The sequence below is a fragment of the Lepidochelys kempii genome, chromosome 6 (assembly GCF_965140285.1).
Source record: "Lepidochelys kempii isolate rLepKem1 chromosome 6, rLepKem1.hap1, whole genome shotgun sequence".
Classification (NCBI taxonomy): domain Eukaryota; kingdom Metazoa; phylum Chordata; order Testudines; family Cheloniidae; genus Lepidochelys; species Lepidochelys kempii.
In genome coordinates this window covers 125,018,106-125,040,202 of record NC_136385.1, presented here as the reverse complement: position 1 = coordinate 125,040,202, position 22,097 = coordinate 125,018,106, and the positions used below count along the sequence as shown (strand labels likewise).

General features: G+C 44.6%; 1 protein-coding gene across 4 annotated transcripts; it reads left to right on the top strand.

Moving 5' to 3' along the window:
• The first annotated feature begins 573 nt into the window (after positions 1-573).
• Positions 574-15,213, top strand: MAPK1IP1L (mitogen-activated protein kinase 1 interacting protein 1 like). 4 transcript variants are annotated; one of them, XM_073350061.2, is made up of 5 exons: positions 574-682; positions 7,339-7,482; positions 10,347-10,374; positions 10,913-11,626; positions 12,467-15,213. In XM_073350061.2, exons 3-5 carry the CDS (start codon positions 10,351-10,353, stop codon positions 12,476-12,478), a joined length of 750 nt encoding a protein of 249 aa, XP_073206162.1. In that variant the 5' UTR covers positions 574-682; positions 7,339-7,482; positions 10,347-10,350; the 3' UTR covers positions 12,479-15,213. The 4 variants fall into 4 exon arrangements, with proteins under 4 accessions (XP_073206162.1, XP_073206163.1, XP_073206166.1 ...); XM_073350064.2 differs by lacking the exon at positions 574-682 and adding an exon at positions 877-1,453; XM_073350062.2 differs by lacking the exon at positions 7,339-7,482.
• Positions 15,214-22,097: the final 6,884 nt, after the last annotated feature.

Below are 22,097 nucleotides of genomic sequence, written 5' to 3'. Positions count from 1 at the left end.
TCATGCTCAAGTAAATCGGTTAGTCTCTAAGGTGCCACAAGTCCTCCTTTTCTTTTTGCGAACACAGACTAACACGGCTGCTGCTCTGAAACCTGTTTTAGTTGTTTTTCTTGGCTTCTCGCAGGGGGTTAATTCTATGAACAATAAGAAAAGGAGGACTTGTGGCACCTTAGAGACTAACCAATTTATTTGAGCATGAGCTTTCCTGAGCTACAGCTCACTTCATCGGATGCATACTGTGGAAACTGCAGCAGACTTTATATACACACAGAGACTATGAACTATGTTACTGGGCAGGGCGCTCTTGTTAATGGCCCGAGCACTAGATACACAGCAGCACCTCTCTTGCCGTCCACTAGGGGCCGCTGTGGCGCCCTACAAAATCGGCAGCGGCGCCGGGCGGGAGCCTGGACCCGGGAGGAGGCTGGAAGCTGTCCCGTCATCCACCTCGCGCCGGGAAAGGCCGCTCGCGCTTCGGGCCGCAGGGCGGGGTCTCTATCACGTGACCCACCGTGGCTGGGGCCGGGTTCGCTCGCGCCTGCGTCAGGAAGGGGCGGGCCCAGCGGGCGTGACCTTCCTGTCGCGGGAAGAGACGCACTTCCGCTTCCGAGTGGGAGGCTGGGTCGCGCTGCTGCTGGGCCGGCTGCCTCCCCCGCCTGCGCCGAGCGAGTCCCCCTCGCAGGTAGGGCGGCCGCGGAGCCCGGGCCGCGGCCTCCAGCGCGGGCGGGGGAAGGCGGCCCGGCCCGGCCCGGCCCGGCCCGGCCCGGGTGCGGCGGGGCCCGAGTCGGGGAGGGCCGTCGGGGGCGGGCTGGGCTCAGGGGCCCGAGGCCGGCCGGGGGGGAGGCTCTGGCGGATCCTAGCCGTGGCCTCGGTGGGTCTGGCCCGGTTCCCGCCCGGGGGCGGGGAGGGCGGCCGGTGCCCGGGGAGCAGACTCCGGTCGCTCTCCGCCCTGCGCGAGGCGCCCTGGCGGCTGCTTTCTTTCCGCGCCGCGGAAGGGTTTGTTCGCTTCTTGTTGGCCGCCGCCGAGCCCCTGCGAACCGCGGAGGCCTGCGCGCCCCTGCGCGCCCCTTGCGTAGGGGCTCAGCCCCGCGCGTCCGCCCCCCTGCTCTCCAGCGTGCTGCGCGAGCTCCTGCCGCCCGCGGGGTGCAGTGCCGCCCGCGGGGTGCAGTGCCGCCCGCGGGGTGCAGTGCCCCCCCGCTCGACGCGCTGTGAAAAGGAGGTGCCTGGAAGCGCGGCCACCGTGTGCGAGCTACCCCGAGTCATCCCGCGGAGCTGCCGGCTGGGCGCGCCGCAGAGCGGCGCTAAACGAGTGCCGCCTTTGGGGTGACACGAAATGTTGCCCAGAGGAGTGCAGCTACTGCGGCAGCACGCCGCGTTACGCCAGGGGGCAAGTTGGGAACCACCCGGTTGATTGGTGCTTAGGAGCTGATCGTCAAGATGGCATTTAGACTAGGTAGCGCTGTGTTCGTGCACCACATGTAAAAAGCAAACGGGTTCCGTCTCAAGTTTGTTCAGCTGTGTATAGTGTAATAGTCCCAAAAAACAAACAAACTTGACTGTGTTTTTTGATTGTCTGAAAAAAGCATTTTGTCCATTAAGCTTATAAAATGCTTATTAAAATGTATATTAACTCGGGCAGAAGGACGCCTCATTGAAGAAAGCCTTTGGCCAGTCTGTTTCCTTTCAGTGTGACCTTAGTTCAGATCATGTGAGATGTAATACCTAAACATTTGTAAGCTGTTTGAGTTAGTATCACATGACATTCTGATTTTAGAATTAACCTGCAATATTATGTACAGGTTAAATAGGTTAATTGGCTAATCGACAGACTTCAAATTTGTCAGTGGGGAATCTTCATCATTGATTAGTGGGGTTCTTCAGGGTTTGGGACTAGGCCTGACACAGCAACATTTCCATCAATGATTTGGAAGTCACACTGATAAAATTTGCAGATTGGCGGAGTGGTAAATAGTGAGCACTGAGTACTCATATGGTGTGATTTGTGTCACTTGGCAGCCTTGGCGTGTTCAAACAAAATGGGTTTCAGTGCATCTGCATGCAGAGTGGTACATCTAGGAATGCAGGCCATACTTGTCGAATAGGGGGGTCTGAAGTCTGGAAAGCTGTGACTTTACAAAGGATTTAGGGTGTTTTAGTGGACAAGCACCTGTATATGAGCTACCAGTGCAGTGGTGTGGCAAAAGAGGCTTGTATATGTGTGTGTGTGTATATACACACACAAATAAAACCAGGGAGTAGTGAGAAGGAGTATGTAGGTGATTTTATCTCTGTATACATAGTCATCCTATTCCATGTGTTAATCATATCAAATGTGGGCAGCCCTTCAAATTCTCTGATGCTGCAATTAAGACTGCAAGTCTGTCACAGAAGAGGATTTGAAGTAAGTCACAGATTCATGACTTCCCATGACCTCCGTGACTTCTGCAGCGGCTGGCCCCCGGGGCTGCCTGAGCAACTCGGGCAGCCCCTGGGCCAGCAGCAGCAGGAGTTTGGGTGTGGCAGGGGGTTGGGTTAGGATGCAGTGAGGGCTCTGGGCAGTGCTTACCTGGGGGGGCTCCCAGAAGCAGTGACATGTTCCTACCTCAGCTCCTAGGCAGAGGGGTGGCCAGGCGGTTCTACATGCTGCTTCTGCCCGCAGGCACTGCCCCCACAGCTCCCATTGGCTGTGGTTCCCAGCTATTGGGAGCTGCGGAGTGGGCACTCACGGCCTGCTGTGCCTCTGCCTAGGAACTGAGGGGCGTGGCATCGCTTTCAGGGAGCTGGGTAGGGAGCCCACCGACCCACCTCTCCCCCCGCCCCCCAGCACCCAAGTTTTAGTTAGGGGCATATAGTACAAGTCATGGACAGGTCACAGGCCGTGAATTTTTGTTTACTGCCCATGACCTGTCCATGACTTTTTCTAAAAATACCCGTGACTAAAATGTAGCCTTAGCCATAACCCTCTGTCACACCATATGCTAACATGTCTTTGTTTATGACATCCCACCACTTGTTTTTGGGTTGGCCTCTTTTTTCCTTTACTCTTTATCTGTTGAACTCTCTTCCCCACATAGTTATCAGGACTGTGCTTTACATGACCAAACTGTAACTTTTTCATTTATGGGTATTATTTCAAGCGTCTCTCTAACATACATGTTCCTCACATGATCTTTCCTGCTTACACCACTTATTCACCTTAGCATTTCCTTTTCTGAGGGACAGATCACTTGGTCATGTTTCTTCTTTGTTGCCTAAAACTCAGGCTTAGTCTACACCAGAAAATTAGGTCGATTTAGCTATGTCGGTCCAGGGTGTGGAAAAATCCACACCCCTGAGTAGCATAGTTAAGATGACCTAAGTCCCTGTGTACAGACCACTAGGTTGACAGAAGAATTCTTCTACTGACCTGGCTACCACCTCTCAGGAGGTGGATTATCTATGCCAACCCTCCTGTTGGTGTAAGTGTTACCTACACTGTTGCGTTTTAAGTGTAGAAAAGCCCTCGGTACCATACACTAAAACTGGATGGACCACTGTTTTTATAGATATTTCCCTTTTAATCTTATTGGTATCTTCTTGTTACATAGTACAGGACCTGTCTGTCTGTGCCAGGCATTTATTATCTGAGCTCTAATTTCCCCATTTTCCCTGATTCTGAAACCCATATACTCAAAACATTGCATTTTCGGTAATGTCTGCCCATCTAGTTTCAAGGATAATTCTTCAGCATTCATGTTATTGAAGTTATATACCATATACTTTCTTTCTGCTGTTTCTTTTGAACTCATCTCTCAATTTATCAGGATCATCTTCTAGACTTTCTGCAAACAACTTGCACCAAAGTTCTGTATTTCTTGTGAGGTATCCAGGATGAGCATAAAGAAGAAAGGGCTCACTAGTGGAATACAGTGTACACTTCTGGTATCCATATCTTAAAAGTATCTTGAAAATAAGAGAGGGCGCAGAAAACAGCCACAAAAATTATTTCAGGGTTGGAGAAAATGCCTTACAGTGAGAGACTTACAGTTCTATCTGTTTAGATGATTAAAAGATGACTTGACTAGAGTGTAAATATCTTCAAGGGGAGAAAATATCTGATACTACAGTGCTCTTTAACCTAGTGGAGAAAGGCATAACAAGAGCATAAGAAGCCAGAAATACCAAGAGGAAGTGATGGATTCTCTATCTCTTGATGTCTTTAAATCAAGAATGGGCACATTTCTGGAGAGAGTGTTTAACCTGTACCCAAGTTAGTAGGCTCAGTACAAAGGTAACAATGAGAATGAATGGCTTGTGATGTACGGTTCAGACCTTTCTAATGGTCCCGTCTGTCCTTAAACCCTATGAATCTGAGAATAGAAGCTATGTAATGCTAAAACAGTGGTTCTCAAACTAGGGCTGCCGCTTGTTCCAGGAAAGCCCCTGGAGTGCCGGGCCAGTTTGTTTACCTGCTGTGTCCGCAGGTTCGGCCGATCGCAGCTCCCATTGGCTGTGGTTCGCCGCTCCAGGCCAGTGGGGGCTGCGGGAAGGACGGCCAGCCCATCCCTCAGCCCACGCCGCTTCCTGCAGCCCCGGGAGCCGCGATCGGCCGAACCTGTGGGCGCAGCAGGTAAACAAACCGGCCCAGCCCGCCAGGGGCTTTCCCAGAACAAGCGGCGGCCCTAGTTTGAGAACCACTGTGCTAAGAGAAAGTGAAAGAATAAAAATGTGGTGGGGCAACAAACAGGTATCCCAGCAGGAAGGAGAAGGGTGGGGTAGGTTTATGAAAAGAGAAGTTTTGAGAAACTTACATATCGAAATAGTTCAGCCTTCTACGGAAAACACTCTTATTTTGTTTAAGGTGAAGTAAACTTGGCTCTTGAGTTGTAAGTAATTGATACCAAGAACCATGTGTGTTTATGGCAGTTGCCGTGCCATTTGTTATGCCTGTCCTGGAAATAGCTGTCAGTTAGTTCCAGATAAAATTTAAAAATCCTACAGAGCCCTTTTTCCTGTTCAAGACCAGTTGTGGTGGCTCAAGGACAGAGATTATCAAATCTCAGCAGCTAGTTAATGACCTAATTATTAGCGCATCTCCTCAACATGTACAAGTTGTTTTTATAGTCCTGTAGTAAATAATTTATTGTGCAGGTCAGACTGAATGATATATTTGGTTTGGAAGGGAGCTGGAAAGACAGGGCTTTTTGTAAGGCATGAAGTATAGAAAAAGAATGGTTAATAGATCACCAGCACTTAATGTTAGTGTTAACTGAGTAGTGTTAGGGAAAGAGAGAGAGCAAGCAGCAGGAGGGGTGGATGTGATTTGAGCAGAGTTCATAATTCAGAAAAGTCACTGTAAATGTCACTTGTGACTTCAGGAGTATGTAGTCCAGTTGTTGGTTCTGCTGTGGAAGGGGCTGGTGGGTGGAACTGGAGGCTGCTGGAATGTTGTGCCCCATATCTCTGGATCAGAGTAGTGGGAGTATCTAGCAGGCCCTCTTCTTACCCTGAATGCTGGGGGAAGAGGGAGGTGGTTGGCATCTAGGATCAGAATCTTTTCACAGGCCATTCTGGCAGCTCTATCTCCCCTCCCCTGATTCACAGTCATGGCTGTATATATAGATGGAGGCTGCTGAGGCTTGGTGTCTCAAAGCTGCTGGATCTGTTGGAGCAGGGCATGGAGCTGCCGTGGAGGGTATTTCCAGAGGCAGGGGTCTTTATAAGACAGAATTTCCTTTGTCTTGCCACAAATGGAGGGAAGCCTGACTTAGGTTTTATTTCTTTCTTTCAGTTCTGTAATCATTCCGACTCCCTTCCAAACTCTTAAACTTGAATAACTCCTTTCCCTCTCTCTAATATCTTGGATCCAACATGGGTACAGCTCCACTGCATCTAAGAGTATGTCTACACTGGAAACTTCGAAGCACTGGTGCGGGAACGCTCCTGCGGCAGCGCTTTGAAGTGTGAGTGTGGTCGCGCGCAAGCACTAGGAGAGAGCTCTCCCAGCGCTCCTAGTAATCCACCTCCACGAGGGGTGCTCTCCCAGCACTCGGAGCCTGTCTACACTAACATTTTATAGCGCTCTAACTTGCTGGCTCAGGGGTGTGAAAAATCACTCCCCTGAGTGCAGCAAGTCTGAGCACTTTAAAGCGCAAGTGTAGACATACCGTAACTAGTTGTAAGCATATATGAAGAGTGTCAAGGAAAAAAAAACTTCAAATGAGGCATTTACCACTTGATCTGGCATTTTGCCTATTGAGACTTTAATTGAAGCATACGAATGACGATACGGGTCAGACGAATGGTCCATCTATCCCAATATCCTGTCTCTGACAGTGGCCAGTGCCAAATGCTTCAGAAGGAATGAACAGAACAGGGAAATTCGGACTGATCCATCCAGTCCCAGCCTCTGACAGCTGGAGGCTTAGGGATACCTGGAGCATGTGGTTGCATCCCTGACCATCTTGCTAATAGCCATTGATGGACCTATCCTCTACAAACTTAACTAATTATTTTTTGAACCCAGTTATACTTCTGGCCTTTCCAAAATTCCATGGCAACAAGTTCCAGAGGTTGATTGTGCACTCCGTGAAGAAGTACTTGTTTGTTTTTTGTTTTTTTTTTAAACCTCCTGTCTATTTCATTAAGTGACCCCTACTTCTTGTGTTTATATAAATGGGTAATAACACTTCCCTGTTCACTTTCTCATACTATTCATGATTGTATAGACCTCTATCATATCCCTCCTTTTTTAATCTCTTCTAAGATGAACAGACCCAGTTTTTGTAATCTTTCCTCAGATGAAAGCTATTGCATACCCCAAACATTTGTTGCCCTTCTCTTTACTCCAGTTCCAATATATCTTTTTAAGATGCAGCAGCCAGAACTGTACATAGTATTCAAGGTGTGGGCGTACCATTAATTTATAAAGTGACATTATGATATTTTCCGTTTTATTATCTATCCCTTTCCTAATGGTTCCTAACATTAGCATTTTTTCCTGCCACTGCACATTGAATGGATGTTTTCAGAGAGTTATCCAAAATGACTCGAAGACATTTCTTGAGTGGTAACAGCTAATTTAGACCTCATTATTTTGTATGTATTGTTGGGATTATGTTTTTCAATGTGCATTACTTTGCACTTATCAACATTGAATTTCATCTGCCATTTTGTTGCCCAGTCACGCAATTTAGTGACATCCCTTTGTGACACATCCCAGTCAGCTTTGGACTTAACTATCTTGAGTAATGACAGGTTTCAGAGTAGCAGCCGTGTTAGTACTCCTGTTCTTTTTATCTTGAGTAAGTTTGTGTTGTCTGCACATTTTGCCACCTCACTGTTCACCTCCGTTTCCAGATCATTTATGAATATGTGGAACAGCACAGATCCCAGTCCAGATCCTTGGGGGACCTGTATTTTTCCTGCACTGAACAACTTGAATGGAATATTAATTTAAATATAATTTCTAAAACATTTTAGTGAAAAACTACATACATTAAGGTGAATAAATAATATCTTATCTAATATGTTTTAAAGATTTACTTTTAGGGTTCTGAAAAGGGGATGGGTAAACTGGTATGGCAAGTCTACACTAAAAATATAACCATGGTCGGGGATACTAGAAATAAAATTACTGTCCTCTGACCTAGCACGAGATACATGCATGGGATTCGCTCATTTATGCACAGAGCATTTAAATTTTACTTGACGTCTATTAGTTTGAGGGTTAGGCCTACTTGCCAAAGTAAAAATTATCGTTAAACCCTCACACCAGGCTATATCCCTTTGTAATTTAATGGAATAAAACAGTTGTAAATTGTTTTTAACGGCAACGTTGTCAATCACCACAGAAAAATGTTCATTGAATAAATGTGACTAATTTTACAGATATTCAGCTAGTATTTTTTAAATAGTGTTTTCGGTCAAATAGTGCAAAACATGTTGAATGTACAATTTGATAAATACCAATGACATTTGTCAATATAGTCGATGAACACTGTTCAGCCAGCCCTATTTAGATTGGTTTTGCTTTTTGTTGTTCTCGTTCCCTTTCTGGATTCACTGCCCTTTGTCTTTTTTCTATAATAAATCATGGGTATCTATTCCTGAGTTGAATTTGAGGTCTGTTTTGTTCTCTTTCCATTACGTTTTGTATTCTAACTCCTGCCCTAGAAAAGCTTTTCTCTTTCCCCACAAATATCTATTCAGGCCAGAATAGATGATAAAATGCTCCCTTCTGGCCTCAAGCTCTGTCCATCAGTCTCTCCAGCTCACTCCTGCCTACCTCACACCTATCAATGCACCATAGGACTTGGAAGTTAATTGGAGATCTAATAGCCTGAAGATTAAATCTGCTAGCCAGAGATTGATACGAAGGCCAGGTCTACACTACAGACTTTTGCACCTCCACTTCTTTACTCCTCCCTCTAGCCTTCCGGCCATAGTGATGAAGGGCTGTCCGCTACCCAGTTTATCCCTCGAGATTTCTGGTTGCTACAAACTATCTCCACTACTCTGCATCTCCTTTGTTTGTGGGCACCTTCAATGAGTAGCCATCCCTCAATTTGCCCAAGCAGCAGACTGAAACTGGTTTGATTCAGCTCACTGCTGCCCCTGCTGTTCCAAATAGGAGTAGTAAAAACTGACAAGATGGGTCAGTTTTCACCCTGCTGCAGTTTGGGAAAGTTCTGAGCAGGAATAGACAATGGGATGGTTTGTCTTTAGATTCACAAAGACAGCATCTGTTCAGTCAGTTCACATTTTGAAGGTTGTCTTCACAAATTTAATACTACTAAAAATAAGAGTTTAGATTATACAGAAACTGAGAGCAGTTGCCTGGGGCAGCTTCCAACTTGCCATAAGCACATGGAATTTTTAAGCTCTGGTTATGTGATCCAGTTTACAGCATAGGCAGGTCCCATCTACCATGTTATGACTGGTTCCCTGATGTGCTGGAACTGTAATGTTGACAGAGGTCCTACTAAAGAGAAAAGGAGTACTTGTGGCACCTTAGACTAACCAATTTATTTGAGGCACCTTAGAGACTAACCAATTTATTTGAGCATGAGCTTTCGTGAGCTACAGCTCACTTCATCAGATGTTTACCGTGGAAACTGCAGCAGACTTTATATACACACAGAAATCATGAAACAATACCTCCTCCCACCCCACTGTCCTGCTGGTAATAGCTTATCTAAAGTGATCAACAGGTGGGCCATTTCCAGCACAAATCCAGGTTTTCTCACCCTCCACCCCCCCACACAAATTCACTCTCCTGCTGGTGCTAGCCCATCCAAAGTGACAACTCTTTACATAATCAAGTCGGGCTATTTCCTGCATAGATCAAGGTTTTCTCACATCCCCCCCACCCCCATACACACACAAACTCACTCTCCTGCTGGTAATAGCTCATCTAAACTGACCATTCTCCAGGTTTAAATCCAAGTTAAACCAGAACATCTGGGGGGGGGGTAGGAAAAAGCAAGAGGAAACAGGCTACCTTGCATAATGACTTAGCCACTCCCAGTCTCTATTTAAGCCTAAATTAATAGTATCCAATTTGCAAATGAATTCCAATTCAGCAGTTTCTCGCTGGAGTCTGGATTTGAAGTTTTTTTGTTTTAAGATAGCGACCTTCATGTCTGTGATTGCGTGACCAGAGAGATTGAAGTGTTCTCCGACTGGTTTATGAATGTTATAATTCTTGACATCTGATTTGTGTCCATTTATTCTTTTACGTAGAGACTGTCCAGTTTGACCAATGTACATGGCAGAGGGTTTTCTCACAGCAGGAGAGTGGGTTTGTGTGTGTGTGTGGGGGGGGAAGGGAACCTGGATTTGTGCTGGAAATGGCCCAACTTGATTATCATACACATTGTAAGGAGAGTGATCACTTTAGATAAGCTATTAGCAGCAGGAGAGTGGGGTGGGAGGAGGTATTTTTTCATGCTTTGTGTGTATATAAAAAGATCTTCTACACTTTCCAGAGCATGCATCCGATGAAGTGAGCTGTAGCTCACGAAAGCTTATGCCCAGATAAATTGGTTAGTCTCTAAGGTGCCACAAGTCCTCCTTTTCTCTTTGCGAATACAGACTAACATGGCTGTTACTCTGAAACCTACTAAAACTGTCTCTTCACCCATGAGAGAACTATCTTAGTCCGCCCCGGCAACAGATGGATATCTGTTCAGCTCTGAATCCTAAAAACAAAGCCATGGTTGGGGAAACTGACATCTAGTAGAATAGAACTGCTGTGTGCACTGAACTTAGAAAAATAGGCAGGAATTAGCCTCCTTACAAGCTCTTGCCTGAAATACTTTGAGAATTACTTTCAACTAACTTCATTATTTTATTTTTTTCCCTAGTAAAATGTCTGGAGCTGATGACTTTTCGGTAAGTAATTACATTTCTTTCTTAAAAATCGCTTGGCCAAGCAACTTGATTCTGAATTTCAGACAGTTATTTAAGAAATAATGGGGAGGTGATTCTTCTGGTGCTGCAGTTGTGGTATTCGCTCTGGAGTGAGTAGAGCAATGCAGAGGGCTAAATGTACTAATCTGTCAGATGGTCTCCTTGGGACTTTCAGGTCTGAGATTAGCGTTGAAATGTAATTCCAACATGCTGCCTTCAAGGTAGCTATGTAGAAGATGCTTAAGACCCTTCCCTCTAGATTTGCACTGAAAAGTTTGCTTATTGTCACAATGGTATCTCTCCTTTTGTCTTCAGTTCTATCGCTATAGCATGTCAGAATGTCTCTTAACTTCTATTCTAAAGAGAAGCTATTCTGAAGAGAGAAGCTATATGAAATTAAGCGCAGCCATGCAGGAGCTAATATAGCTTTACCTAACAATATTGTATGTAATTTGTAAATGTACAGTTAGTGATTACAATAGTAGGCAGTTTGCAATCTCACTGGTGCTCTGTTTTCTAGTTGGCAGATGCTTTACCGGATCATTCCCCTGCTAAAACCTCCAAAGTGAGCAATACAAAATCTGGTCAACAAACTGGTCAACCAACACAAGGCTGGCCAACTTCCAATCCTTGGAACACCCCAAGTGCTCCACCTACTGGGCCATCTGGATTGCCACCAAATACAACAGCCTCCAGTGTGCCCTTTGGACCTCCCCCAACAGGAATGTATCCTTCAATGCCACCTGGACTGCCTGCTCCATTTCCACCACCTCCTACTGGACCCTCTTGCCCTCCTCCTGGTGGTCCATATCCACCCCCATCTGTGCCAGGTCCTGTCCCGCCAGGGCAATATCCTCCACCAAATATGCCCTTTCCAGAGCTTCCAAGACCATATGGTGGTCCAACAGAGCCAGCTGCACCTCCTGCTCCTGTTGGGCCATGGGGATCCATGCCTTCTGGAGCATGGGGAGCAACAATGGGAGGGCAGTATCCTGCACCTAGTATGCCATATCCACCCCCAGGGCCATATGCCACTCCTACCCAGACACCCGGGGTTGCACCTACAGTACCGTGGGGTACTGTTCCACCTGGAACATGGGGACCTTCACCACCCGGTCCATTTCCTCCACCCACGGGATCATATCCAGCTCCAGGACTATATCCTACACCCCCTAATCCTTTTCAAGTGCCATCTGGTCCTGCTGGTACTCCATCAATGCCTGGTGGTCACCATGTGAGTATTTAAATTGTACTATGTTGAACAATTCCAAAATTCATCACACACAAGTACTGATGTTGGGCAGTGGAAAGACCACTTAATAAAATGGTATGGACTGTTAGAACTGCTATGTATTTTTTCCAGTCAACAGTTTAATGGGACATTATCTGCCTAGTGGAGTTAAAAGTATGGGAATGCTCAGTTTAGGCAGTTAACTCAGATTTGAAATACTATTAAGCCTGAGAAGTATGACAGTGGTCTTTAGGGTTGTATTTTATTGGCCTTCCAAAAATACTTTCATTTCAGGCATCACTTTGATTTGTCTTCTAAATATGAAAATGCAGCTAGAACTCCTTGCTTAAACGAGAGAATGGAAAGAATTATTCGTATAGAGACTAGAATCAAAGGCTGTCTACACTAGCACTTTTGTGGGTAAAACTTTGTCAATTGGGTGTGAAGAAAACACCCTCCTTACTGACATACGTTTCACTGACAGAAGCACTGGTGTGGACCGTGCTATATTGGTGGGAGACACTCTCTTGCTGACATAGCCTTACTGCGGCTCGTTGCGGGGTGGTTTAATTATGCCAACTGGAGAGATCTCTCCTGTTGGCATAGAGCGGCTACACAGGAGACCTTGCAAGGGCACCGCTGTACGGTCTCTAGTGTAGACATAGCCTTAGAATGTAGAACTACCGGTAAAAAACAAAACAAACCACCATAGTACCAATTGACTTGTACACTTAAATTTGTCCTTGCCTTTAGTTCAGACATTTACTTAGTGCTGATTTGAGGATGTATTGTCTTGCTAAAGCCATAAATTGACCTTGAATTTCACTTTTTAATTTTTTACAGCCTTATCGCTGAATTCATGCTGGGCAACAAAGTACTGTAGCTTTCCACCTTCATCCACTATTTGCAGAGATTTTTAAAAATTTTGTTTCAGTAACTTTTGGAATTGTGAAGAGCACTCACCTCTTGTACGTACTTCTGACGTATGAAGGAGCAATCTGCATAAATTTAACTTGCTCATATGCTGGCATCTTTTGGTTTATTAAAGTGAATTAGGATGAGCAGACAAAGTCAAGTCCTGTGGTTCTTACTCAAGGCAGAACTTCCTTTTTTTGTGGGGGGGGGAAGGGAGTTGCCAAGTGAGTAAGGATTACAGGATCAGGCCTAAAGTCTTACTAAAAAGTTAAACATTAAATGTCAGTGATTGCTTTAAGTTTTGATACCAGACTTGTGGGGGTCACTAAATGGATGGATAGTCATATTTTGTCTATTTTCTGTTTGTTCTAGGATATCAGTAAGAACAACGTATTTTGAGATTTCTTTGTGAAATCTCTTTATTTTAAACATGCTACAGTAATTCAACACACTAAAGAGAAATGGAGCATGTGAATTTGAAGGTGGTCTCAGCATGTATTTATTATACACTCAAGCACAATTTCTCTCCGATGCTGGGACTACAGAGGAGCAGTCATAGGCCGAAGTATTTAGTCTAACTTGTATGCACACCTGTTCACATTCACAAACAGGCATTTATGTGCAACTCAAGTAGCACAAATCCACAAATGTGAGGTCTGTGCATGAAAAGGAGGGCATAATTTTGCCAGCCCAAAATTAGTCGTGGTGACTGGAAGTTGGGCTTGTTCTCTACACGAAGATAAACTGATTCCCACTAGGAGATAATCCTGTCTCTTAACTTGGGTTCTGTCCATCTGAAACTTAGCTTTGCTGCCAAGCTATGTGAACTCTGCAGAACCTTTATTCAGCATCCTTGGAAATTAAGCCTGAGTTAAATTAAAATAGTCCAGTGGCAAAAAGCTGCTTTTGGCATTCCACATAGTGCTGTGACCTAGGTAGATCCTTAAAATCCATCTCCCTCCTTCTGCCATATTTTTAAAATGAGCCAGTCTTATGTCAGAACTCCATTGAACGTAGTAATTGGTAGTCCCTTTGTTCATACCTAGATGTATGTTGTACCTCACTGAATGACATGATCTGATTTGGTTTTAATTGAATGACTAGAAATCTGCGTTCATCAGAAGTGTCACTGCTATCAATTTCATTCTCCTGACTGAGAATCTTTATGGAATTATCATAATGATGATTTTTTTGCATTACCAAGACACATTCTTCACTGAGACTTGGGCTTTTTTAAATTCATTATGGTACTTTGATTACCTAGACTTTTTGTGACCATGCAGAAGTTATTTTATCCCAACCTGGGAAATCTTAATTTAGCATCTGTTGGTGGAATTAAAAATCTGAATTAGTAATACTGATGGATTAGTAATACATCAGCTCATTAGGAAATCCATTTTCGTAGTGGAACTGTGAAATCAAGGTAACTTTCTCTTCCCTCCCTTACTATGGACGTCTGCATGCACAGAGTAGTGGGCTTTTAAAAATAAACTGACTGGCCTGGTAGTGATGATGGATACATAGCCATAGTCTCCATGGCAGTTGCAAGAACCCTGAAATAAATTTTACAGAATAGTGCAGTCTGTGAAGGAGCTGTGGCCACTCTAGCATATTGACATATTGATACTAAATAGCCAAGGTAGGTGTGTTTTGTACTAGGAAGACAATAGTGGAACTGAACACAACAAAGACTTGTCCCTAATATTCAACATAAATCATAGTATCTATGAACACTGGAAATCAGAACCAGAAGAAATAGTTTAAATAGGATATTTCATAAATTTAGTGTAGAATTCTATTCCTATAGAATATAGACTTCAAAAATTCATTGCTGAATTGACTTAAATTTCTCCAAGACTGATACAGCTTCTACACGTGACTATAGCAAACATGCTTTGTTGCATCTGGTCAAGTGCATTTGACATGTGCGGCCTTAGTCTGTAAATTGATCTACGGAAAACATAAATTTATTTAAAGGAATTGATCCTGTAGTCACAATGTGGGTAGAACGTGCACTGGTCTGGATCTGTTTGCAGGGGAAGGGGCCAGATGTAGAAAATACAAAGTGAACATATCCAATTATTTTTTAAATGGCGATTTCCAAAAGTAAATAAAATAGATGTCTGGGTTCTTCCTGGAATAGGCAGGATTTATTACTGGAAAGGTTAGGCTAAAATTCAGATACATATGGGACACTTTTTCAGTGTATATTCATATTTCTTGAAGTCATGAAAACTGTTTCATATCCCCTTTGTTTTGTGAGCAAGGGTCCTTGCATAGCAGTGAAAGGGTTTATCTGTTAATGTATTGTGTAAAAACTCAAGTTGTCACTATATGCTGTGTAGTAACTTTATCACATGTAATGTCAAGTGTGAGCAACTTCTGGCCTGAAGCTTTTGCAATGGAATCTGTACATTTCTATGCATCATTTAAGTTAAATTGCTGAGAAGTTTGTTTTGATTTGTGCTTTGAGATTGGCATACTGCATTTGTTTACAATATGAAATATAAGCAATCACATCTTTAAAAAGTATAGACTATCACCTGCTGCTGTATTTTCTTTAGATGAGACAAATATTGCTGTATGATAGCAAAAAGCTATAAATACAGGATTTGATATTTTTTGAAAATGCTGTCACTTTTGTATAAGATTGGACATTAAACGTATTTTCAGGACTGATGTTTTTCTGTCTTTCAATTCCTGCTTTTACCCACTTTTGCCACACTGTAAAGCACAAATTTTATATTGATTGTGAATAGCAAAAACAGGACTTCCCTGAGTGAGGGAAGTAAGGAAAAGCTGAATATAAATTTGGAATTGTTTGGCCTCTAAAAAGGCTGCTTGTGACACTTGGATGAAGGATATACAGAAAGCATGGATGTAACACTGCAATGCTGTCCGTAACACCTCTTATGTGGCACCTGTTTTTAAAAACTGCCTTGCTAGCTAGTGGAAATTGGACATCATGGATGTGATTTGTTCAGGATTAGAATGTCCTTTAGCCTTCTCTAAATTGGGGGAGGTACCATTTTATAAACTGAACACCTTTTCACCTAGTCTATACAAGGTCTATGTGTATGTACTCCATCTATCCTAATTGCCTTCCAGGGAAAATACATACTGAGCTGACCAGTGCCTGAAAGGTCATGCTCCCACCAAATGACTAGAGGATAGCTAATGTGATGCCAGTTTTTAAAAAGGGCTCCAGAGGTGATCCAGGGAATTACAGGCCGGTAAGCCTGATTTCAGTACCAGGCAAACTGTTTGAAACTATGGTAAAGAACAAAATTGTCAGACACAGAGATGAACAGAATTTGTTGGGGAAGAGTCAACATGTTTTTTGTAAAGGAAAACCATGCCTCAGTAATCTGCTAGAATTCTTTGTGGGGGTCAACAAGCATGTGGACAAGGGGGATCCAGTGGATAATAGTGTACTTAGATTTTCAGAAAGCCTTTGACAAGGTCCCTCACCAAAGGCTCTTAAGCAAAGTAAGCTGTCATGGGATAAGAGGGAAGGTCCTCTCATGGATTGGTAACTGTTTAAAAGGTAGGAAACAATGGATAGGAATAAATGGTCAGTTTTCAGAATGGAGAGAGGTAAATAGTGGTGCTCCCAAGGGTCTGTACTGGGACCAGTCCTATTCAACACATTCATAAATGATCTGGAAAAAGGGGTAAACAGTGAGATGGCAAAATTTGCAGATGATACAAAACTGTTCAAGATAGTTAAGTCCCAGGCAGACTGCGAAGAGCTACAAAAGGATCTCTCACAACTGGGTGACTGGGCAACAAAATGCACATTGCAAAACATAATCTCAACCATACATATAAAATGATGGGGTATAAATTAGCTATCACCATGCGAAAAAGAGATCTTGAAGTCATTGTGGATAGTTCTCTGAAAACATCCACACAATGTACAGCGGCAGTCAAAAAAAGCGAACAGAACGTTGGGAGTTAAGAAAGGGATAAGTAATACAGAAAATACTATATTGTCTCTATCTAAAGCCATGATACACCCACATCTTGAATACTGTGTACAGATGTGGTTGCCGCATCTCAAAAAAGATATACTGGAATTGGAAAAGGTTCAGAAAAAGGCAACAAAATTATTAGGGGTGTGGAACGGCTTCCATATAAGGAAAGATTAATAAGACTCGAACTTTGTAGCTTGGAAAAGAGAGGACTAAGGGGGAATGTGATAGAGGTCTATAAAATCATGACTAGTGTGGAGAAAGTAAATATGGAAGCGTTATTTACTCATAACACAAGAACTAGGGGTCACCAAATGAAATTAATAGGCTGCAGATTTAAAACAAACAAAAGGAAGTATTTCTTCACACAACGCAGTCAATGTGTGGAACTCTTTGCCAGAGGATGTTGTGAAGGCCAAGACTGTAACAGGGTTCAAAAAAGAATTAGATAAATTCATGGAGGATGCATCAATGGCTATTGGCCAGGATGGACAGGGATGGTGTCCTTAGCCTCTGTTTGCCAGAAGCTGGGAATGGGTGAGGGGATAGATCACTTGATGATTCCCTGTTCCTTCCCTCTGAGGCACCTGGCATTGACCACTGTTGGAAGACAGGATACTGGGCTGGATGGACCTTTGGTCTGACCCAGTATGGCCGTTCTTATGTTTGGCCAAAGTGAAAGTTGCAGGAGAGAGAAAGTTTAGATAGAAGTTGTTATATCTTCCCTCCTAGCTTACAAGGTAGCTGAAGCAGTTAGGGGTGATAATTGTGTTTTCTATCATTGGAACCATGTATGCCTGCCTAATGCTGCTAGCCCTGTAGTATCTAGAGCCATCACACACTCTGACTGGCACTAGCTAGCTGCACCTTTCCTTTCTGGTCTGAGTGAATCCCCTCAAGTGATAGGCCGCCTACCTTTTCCTGGCTCAGGGTGGGATTTTGCAGTTTTTCCACTCTGACAATGGGTCCTGGGTACAGACCTATGTACAGGAACTCCACACCTAAAGTCATCCCGGTTAACATTGTTAGGTTGCTGATCAATTAGGGAACATGCTCGTTGAAAGTTGCGCAATGCTCCCTTCTAATGTCCTTTGGCAGCCGCCTACTTTGTCCACTGCTTGCAGGAAGAGCAGCCTGGGGGAGCTAGCTGGTGGGGGCTTGGAATCAGGGTGGGTCGGCAGCCCCCCTAGCAGCTCCCCGCTCCCCTAAGTTCCCTGTGTGGCAGCCACCCAGCAGGCTATCAATTGCTGGCAGTTCAGCTGTCCCTCCCCCCACTGCCATGTGCTGCTCCTGCCCTCTGCCTTGGAGCTGCTCCCTGAGCCTCCTGCTTGCTGTGCGGGTAGGGAGACGTGTGGGGGGAGGGGAGAGGGGGGCTAATGTCAGGGTGTGTCCCCCCTGCACCCTGCTTACCCCATCTTCCATAGAGTAGGGGGGACACAGGACAGTCCTGGAGGCATCAGCTGAGGTGGGTCTTGGCTTGCTGATCTAATTAACAAGGCAGTGTACTTAAGACAGGGATCAGCATACTTAAAGGGGAAATGCACATCTCACTCTCTCTCTCTCTGGGTGTGTGTCTCTACTATACTGTCTCTTCCCCCCCCCCCCTCCCATTCCTTCTGCCTTGTAGAGTGTGAGGCTACATTAAAAACAACGAGTTAACCATTGAGGGCTTAGTCAATTGCTAATTCATCACTTAGCAGTAAGACATTCCCTGGGAAATATCCCCACCTGTCGCTCTTGCAGGTACAACTGCATCTACATGGGAGCTTTTGCTGGCATAGCTATGTCAGTCAGGGTGAGGGGGGAAATCATACCCTGACCAATATGTATATGCTGGCAAAACTGAAGCATAGACCAGGGTGAAGTTGGAGACTACCTGTCTGATTTGTGTGGAAGTCGCGTACCTTATGGCTTCTTTGCATTCTCCTACCACCATGTTTCCACTAAAGGCATTATACCCAGAGCTCTGATCAGCCACTTGAAACTCTGGAAGTGTTTGCAGTTAACTGTAAATGAAATCTAATAGACTGTACAGAGTCACCTTACTGTTCTTCCTCTATCAGGATCTCTTTCCCATTACTGTATCGAGGCAGCACCTGACAGTGCTGCAAATATACATCCCTTTCCGTATCCGATTAAACACACACGGAATTAGCTCTTTCTCTAAGGAGCCTTTCTGAGAATCCAAAGTCAAAACATGAGAAATGACTCAAATTCCCTCTGAGTTGCTTTGGATGTACATAACTTGTGTGAGGATATTTAGTTTGTTTACGTGGCTCATAGATAGTAAAGTATCCCATAGGCTCACTTAAAGAAGTGGCAGATTATTCTTACTGTTTCTTGAGCAGGCTGGAGCTCTGACTTGAGGCGTTGTTAGGAATATAGTGTATACAAATGGAAGACTGGGTTATTCGTGAGTTATTATTTGTATTTTACTGAGCTGTTCGTAGATGCTGAAAACTGAAACTTATTCCAGTATTGTTCTTACATAGAAATTTAACACTTAATCTTGGGTAACAGCCTCGTGCAAGTGTTCAAACTGTGGTAATGGAACATTATCTGCATGATTTTGAACTGTGTCATGGGTTGTTTTTTTTCAGCGGTAACTTAGACCCAAAGGCAGCTAGGATATGATAACTGTAAATGGGCTGAGATGCACCAAGAATGAATGCATGTAGCATAAATAGAAATAATGCTCATTCTCCTTGGGAATAGTCTATTATACAAAGGGGGGGTTGTTAGCCGTGATTCAGAAGAGTGCCAGAGAGACAATATCATTAGGGCTGTCGATTAATCGTGTGAGTTAACTGCAATTAACTCAAAAATATTAATTGTGATTAATCACAATTTTAATCACACCGTTAAACAATAGAATACCAATTGAAATTTATTAAATACTTCTGGATGTTTTCTACATTTTCAAATATATTGATTTCAATTATAACACAGAATACAAAGTGTACAGTGCTCACTTTATAGTATTATTTTGATTACAAATATTTGCACTGTAAAAATGTGAATTGAAAAATACTATTTTTTATCCTCATACAACTACTGTAATGCAATCTCTATTGTGAACGTGCAATTTACAAATGTTGATTTTTTTGTTTGTTTTGTTTTTGAATGCAGTTATTTAACAATGTAAAACTTTAGTGCCTACAAGTCCATTCAGTCCAACTTCTTGTTCAGCCAATGGCTACGACAAACAAGTTTGTTTACATATACGGGAGATAATGCTGCCCTCTTCTTATTTACAATGTCACCTGAAAATGAGAATAGGTGTTCGCATGGCACTTTTGTAGCCAGGTATTTAAGTGCCAGATCTGCTATACATTCAGATGCCCCTTCATGCTTTGGCCACCATTCCAGAGGACATGCTTCCATGTTGATGATGCTTATTAAAAAAAATGCATTCATTAAATTTGTGACAGCTCCTTGGGGAAGAATTGTAGGTCTCCTGCTCTTTTTACCCGCATTCTGCCATGTATTTTATGTCATAGCAGTCTTGGATGATGACCCAGCACATGCTGTGCATTTGAAGAACACGTTCACTGCAGATTTGACAACGCAAAGAAGGTACCAATGTGAGATTTCTAAAGATAGCTACAGCTCTCGACCCAAGGTTTAAGTCTCTGAAGTGCCTTCCAAAAGGGACGAGGTGTGGTGCATGCTTTCTGAAGTCTTAAAAGAGCAACACACTAATGTGGAAATTACAGGACCCAAACCACTAAAAAAGAAAATCAGCCTTCTGCTGGTGGCATCTGACTCAGATGATGAAAATGAACATGTCGGTCCGCACTGCTTTGGGTCGTTATCAAGCAGAACCCGTCATCAGTATGGACGCATGTCCTCTAGAATGGTGGTTGAAGCATGAAGGGACATATGAATCTTTACCGCATCTAGCACGTAAATATCTTGTGACACCAGCTACAACAGTGCCATGCAAATGCCTGTTCTCACTTTTAGGTGACATTGTAAACAAGAAGTGGGCAGCATTATCTCCTGCAAATGTCAACAAACTTGTTTGAGCGATTGGCTGATCAAGAAGTAGCACTGAGTGGACTTGTAGGCTCTAAAGTTTCACATTGTTTTCTTTTTGAATGCAGTTATTTTTTGTACTTCTACATTTGTAGGTACATGATAAAGAGATTGCACGACAGTTCTTGTATGAGGTGAATGGAGAAGTATTATTTTTTTTTACAGTGCAAATATTTGTAATCAAAAATATAAAGTGAGCACTGTACACTGTGTTCTGTGTTGAACTGAAATCAACATATTTTAAAATGTAGAAAACATCCAAAAAGATTTAAATAAATGGTGTTCTATCGTTTAACAGCGCAATTAATCGTGATTAATTTTTTTAATAGCTTGACGGCCCTAAATATCATCATCATTCTCTACCGTTGGCAGCCTCTGTGGCACAGAGGTTACTTTAAACCGCCATCTATTTCTCTAATCTTGCTTTACAGACACTAAGCTTCACTCCATTCCTATGGCATTTCCCCATTTTACTGCTAGGAAATCTGAGCCCAGGCACCCAGGTAATCAGGGGTATAGCTTGGAACAACTGCCAGTCCTAATAATTACTGAATAATGCCGGCTGCCTCTCGGCTGCACCTTCTGTGGCTTAGCTACAAAACATCCTTCCTCCCTCTGTTATTTACTCTTTGTGTTGTAGCTCCCTCCTCCATGATGGTGTCTTGCTGGTTCTGCACGGGGCTTCTTTCAGCAAATGCTCACCCTGAGGCAGCGATGAGCTGCCAAAATCTTAACCACCGGTTCCCTCCTCACCCTACGAGGGGGTCGTGGCCCACCTCCCCCCCCCCGGGACTCCTGCCCCATCCAACCCCCCGCGTTCCTTGACACCCCCCCCCGGACCTCTGCCCCATCTACCCTTGTCCCCTGACTGCCCCCAGAACCGGGCAGGAGGGTCTCGTGGGCCACCGTAGTGAGTGCCCGCCCCGCCCCTAAGAGCCAGAGGGACCTGCCGGAGGGTGAGGTGGGGAGTCCCGGCGGTGCTTACCTGAGGCAGCTCCCAGGAAGCATCCGGCAGGTCCCTCTGGCTCCTAGGGGTGGGGGACCGTAGCTGGGTGGGAGCAGGGGGAGCAGCTGCTCCCCCACTGATCACATCAAAAGTGGTGCCTCAGGCGCCGACTCTGTGGGTGCTCCAGGGCTGGAGCACCCATGGGGAAAATTTGGTGGGTGCAGAGCACCCACCGGCAGCTCCCCGCGCCTCAGCTCACCTCCGTTCCACCTCTGCCTCCTCCCTTGAACGCGCCGCCCTGCCCTGCTTCTCCGGCCCTGGCTTCCCGCGAATCAGCTGTTCGGTGGGAAGCCGGGGAGGGCTGAGAAGCAGGCGGCGGCTTCGTGCTCAGGCCCAGGGAGGCGGAGGTGAGCTGGGGCAGGGAGCGGTTCCCCTGCCTGTCCCTGTCCCCGTCCCCCCCCCCCGGAGTTACCTGCTGTGGCGCGGGCGGCCCTCCTCATGCTCCCCCGCCCGAGCTCCCCTCCACTCCGCCTCCCTGGGCCTGAGCAGGAAGCCGCCGCCTGCTTCTCAGCCTGCCCCAGCTTCCCACGCCAACAGCTGA

Coding starts and splice junctions, on each gene's coding strand:
- MAPK1IP1L (XM_073350062.2), top strand. CDS start 10,351: ATGTCTGGAGCTGATGACTTTTCG. Junction 10,375..10,912: donor CTGGAGCTGATGACTTTTCG/GTAAGTAATTAC, acceptor TCTGTTTTCTAG/TTGGCAGATGCTTTACCGGA.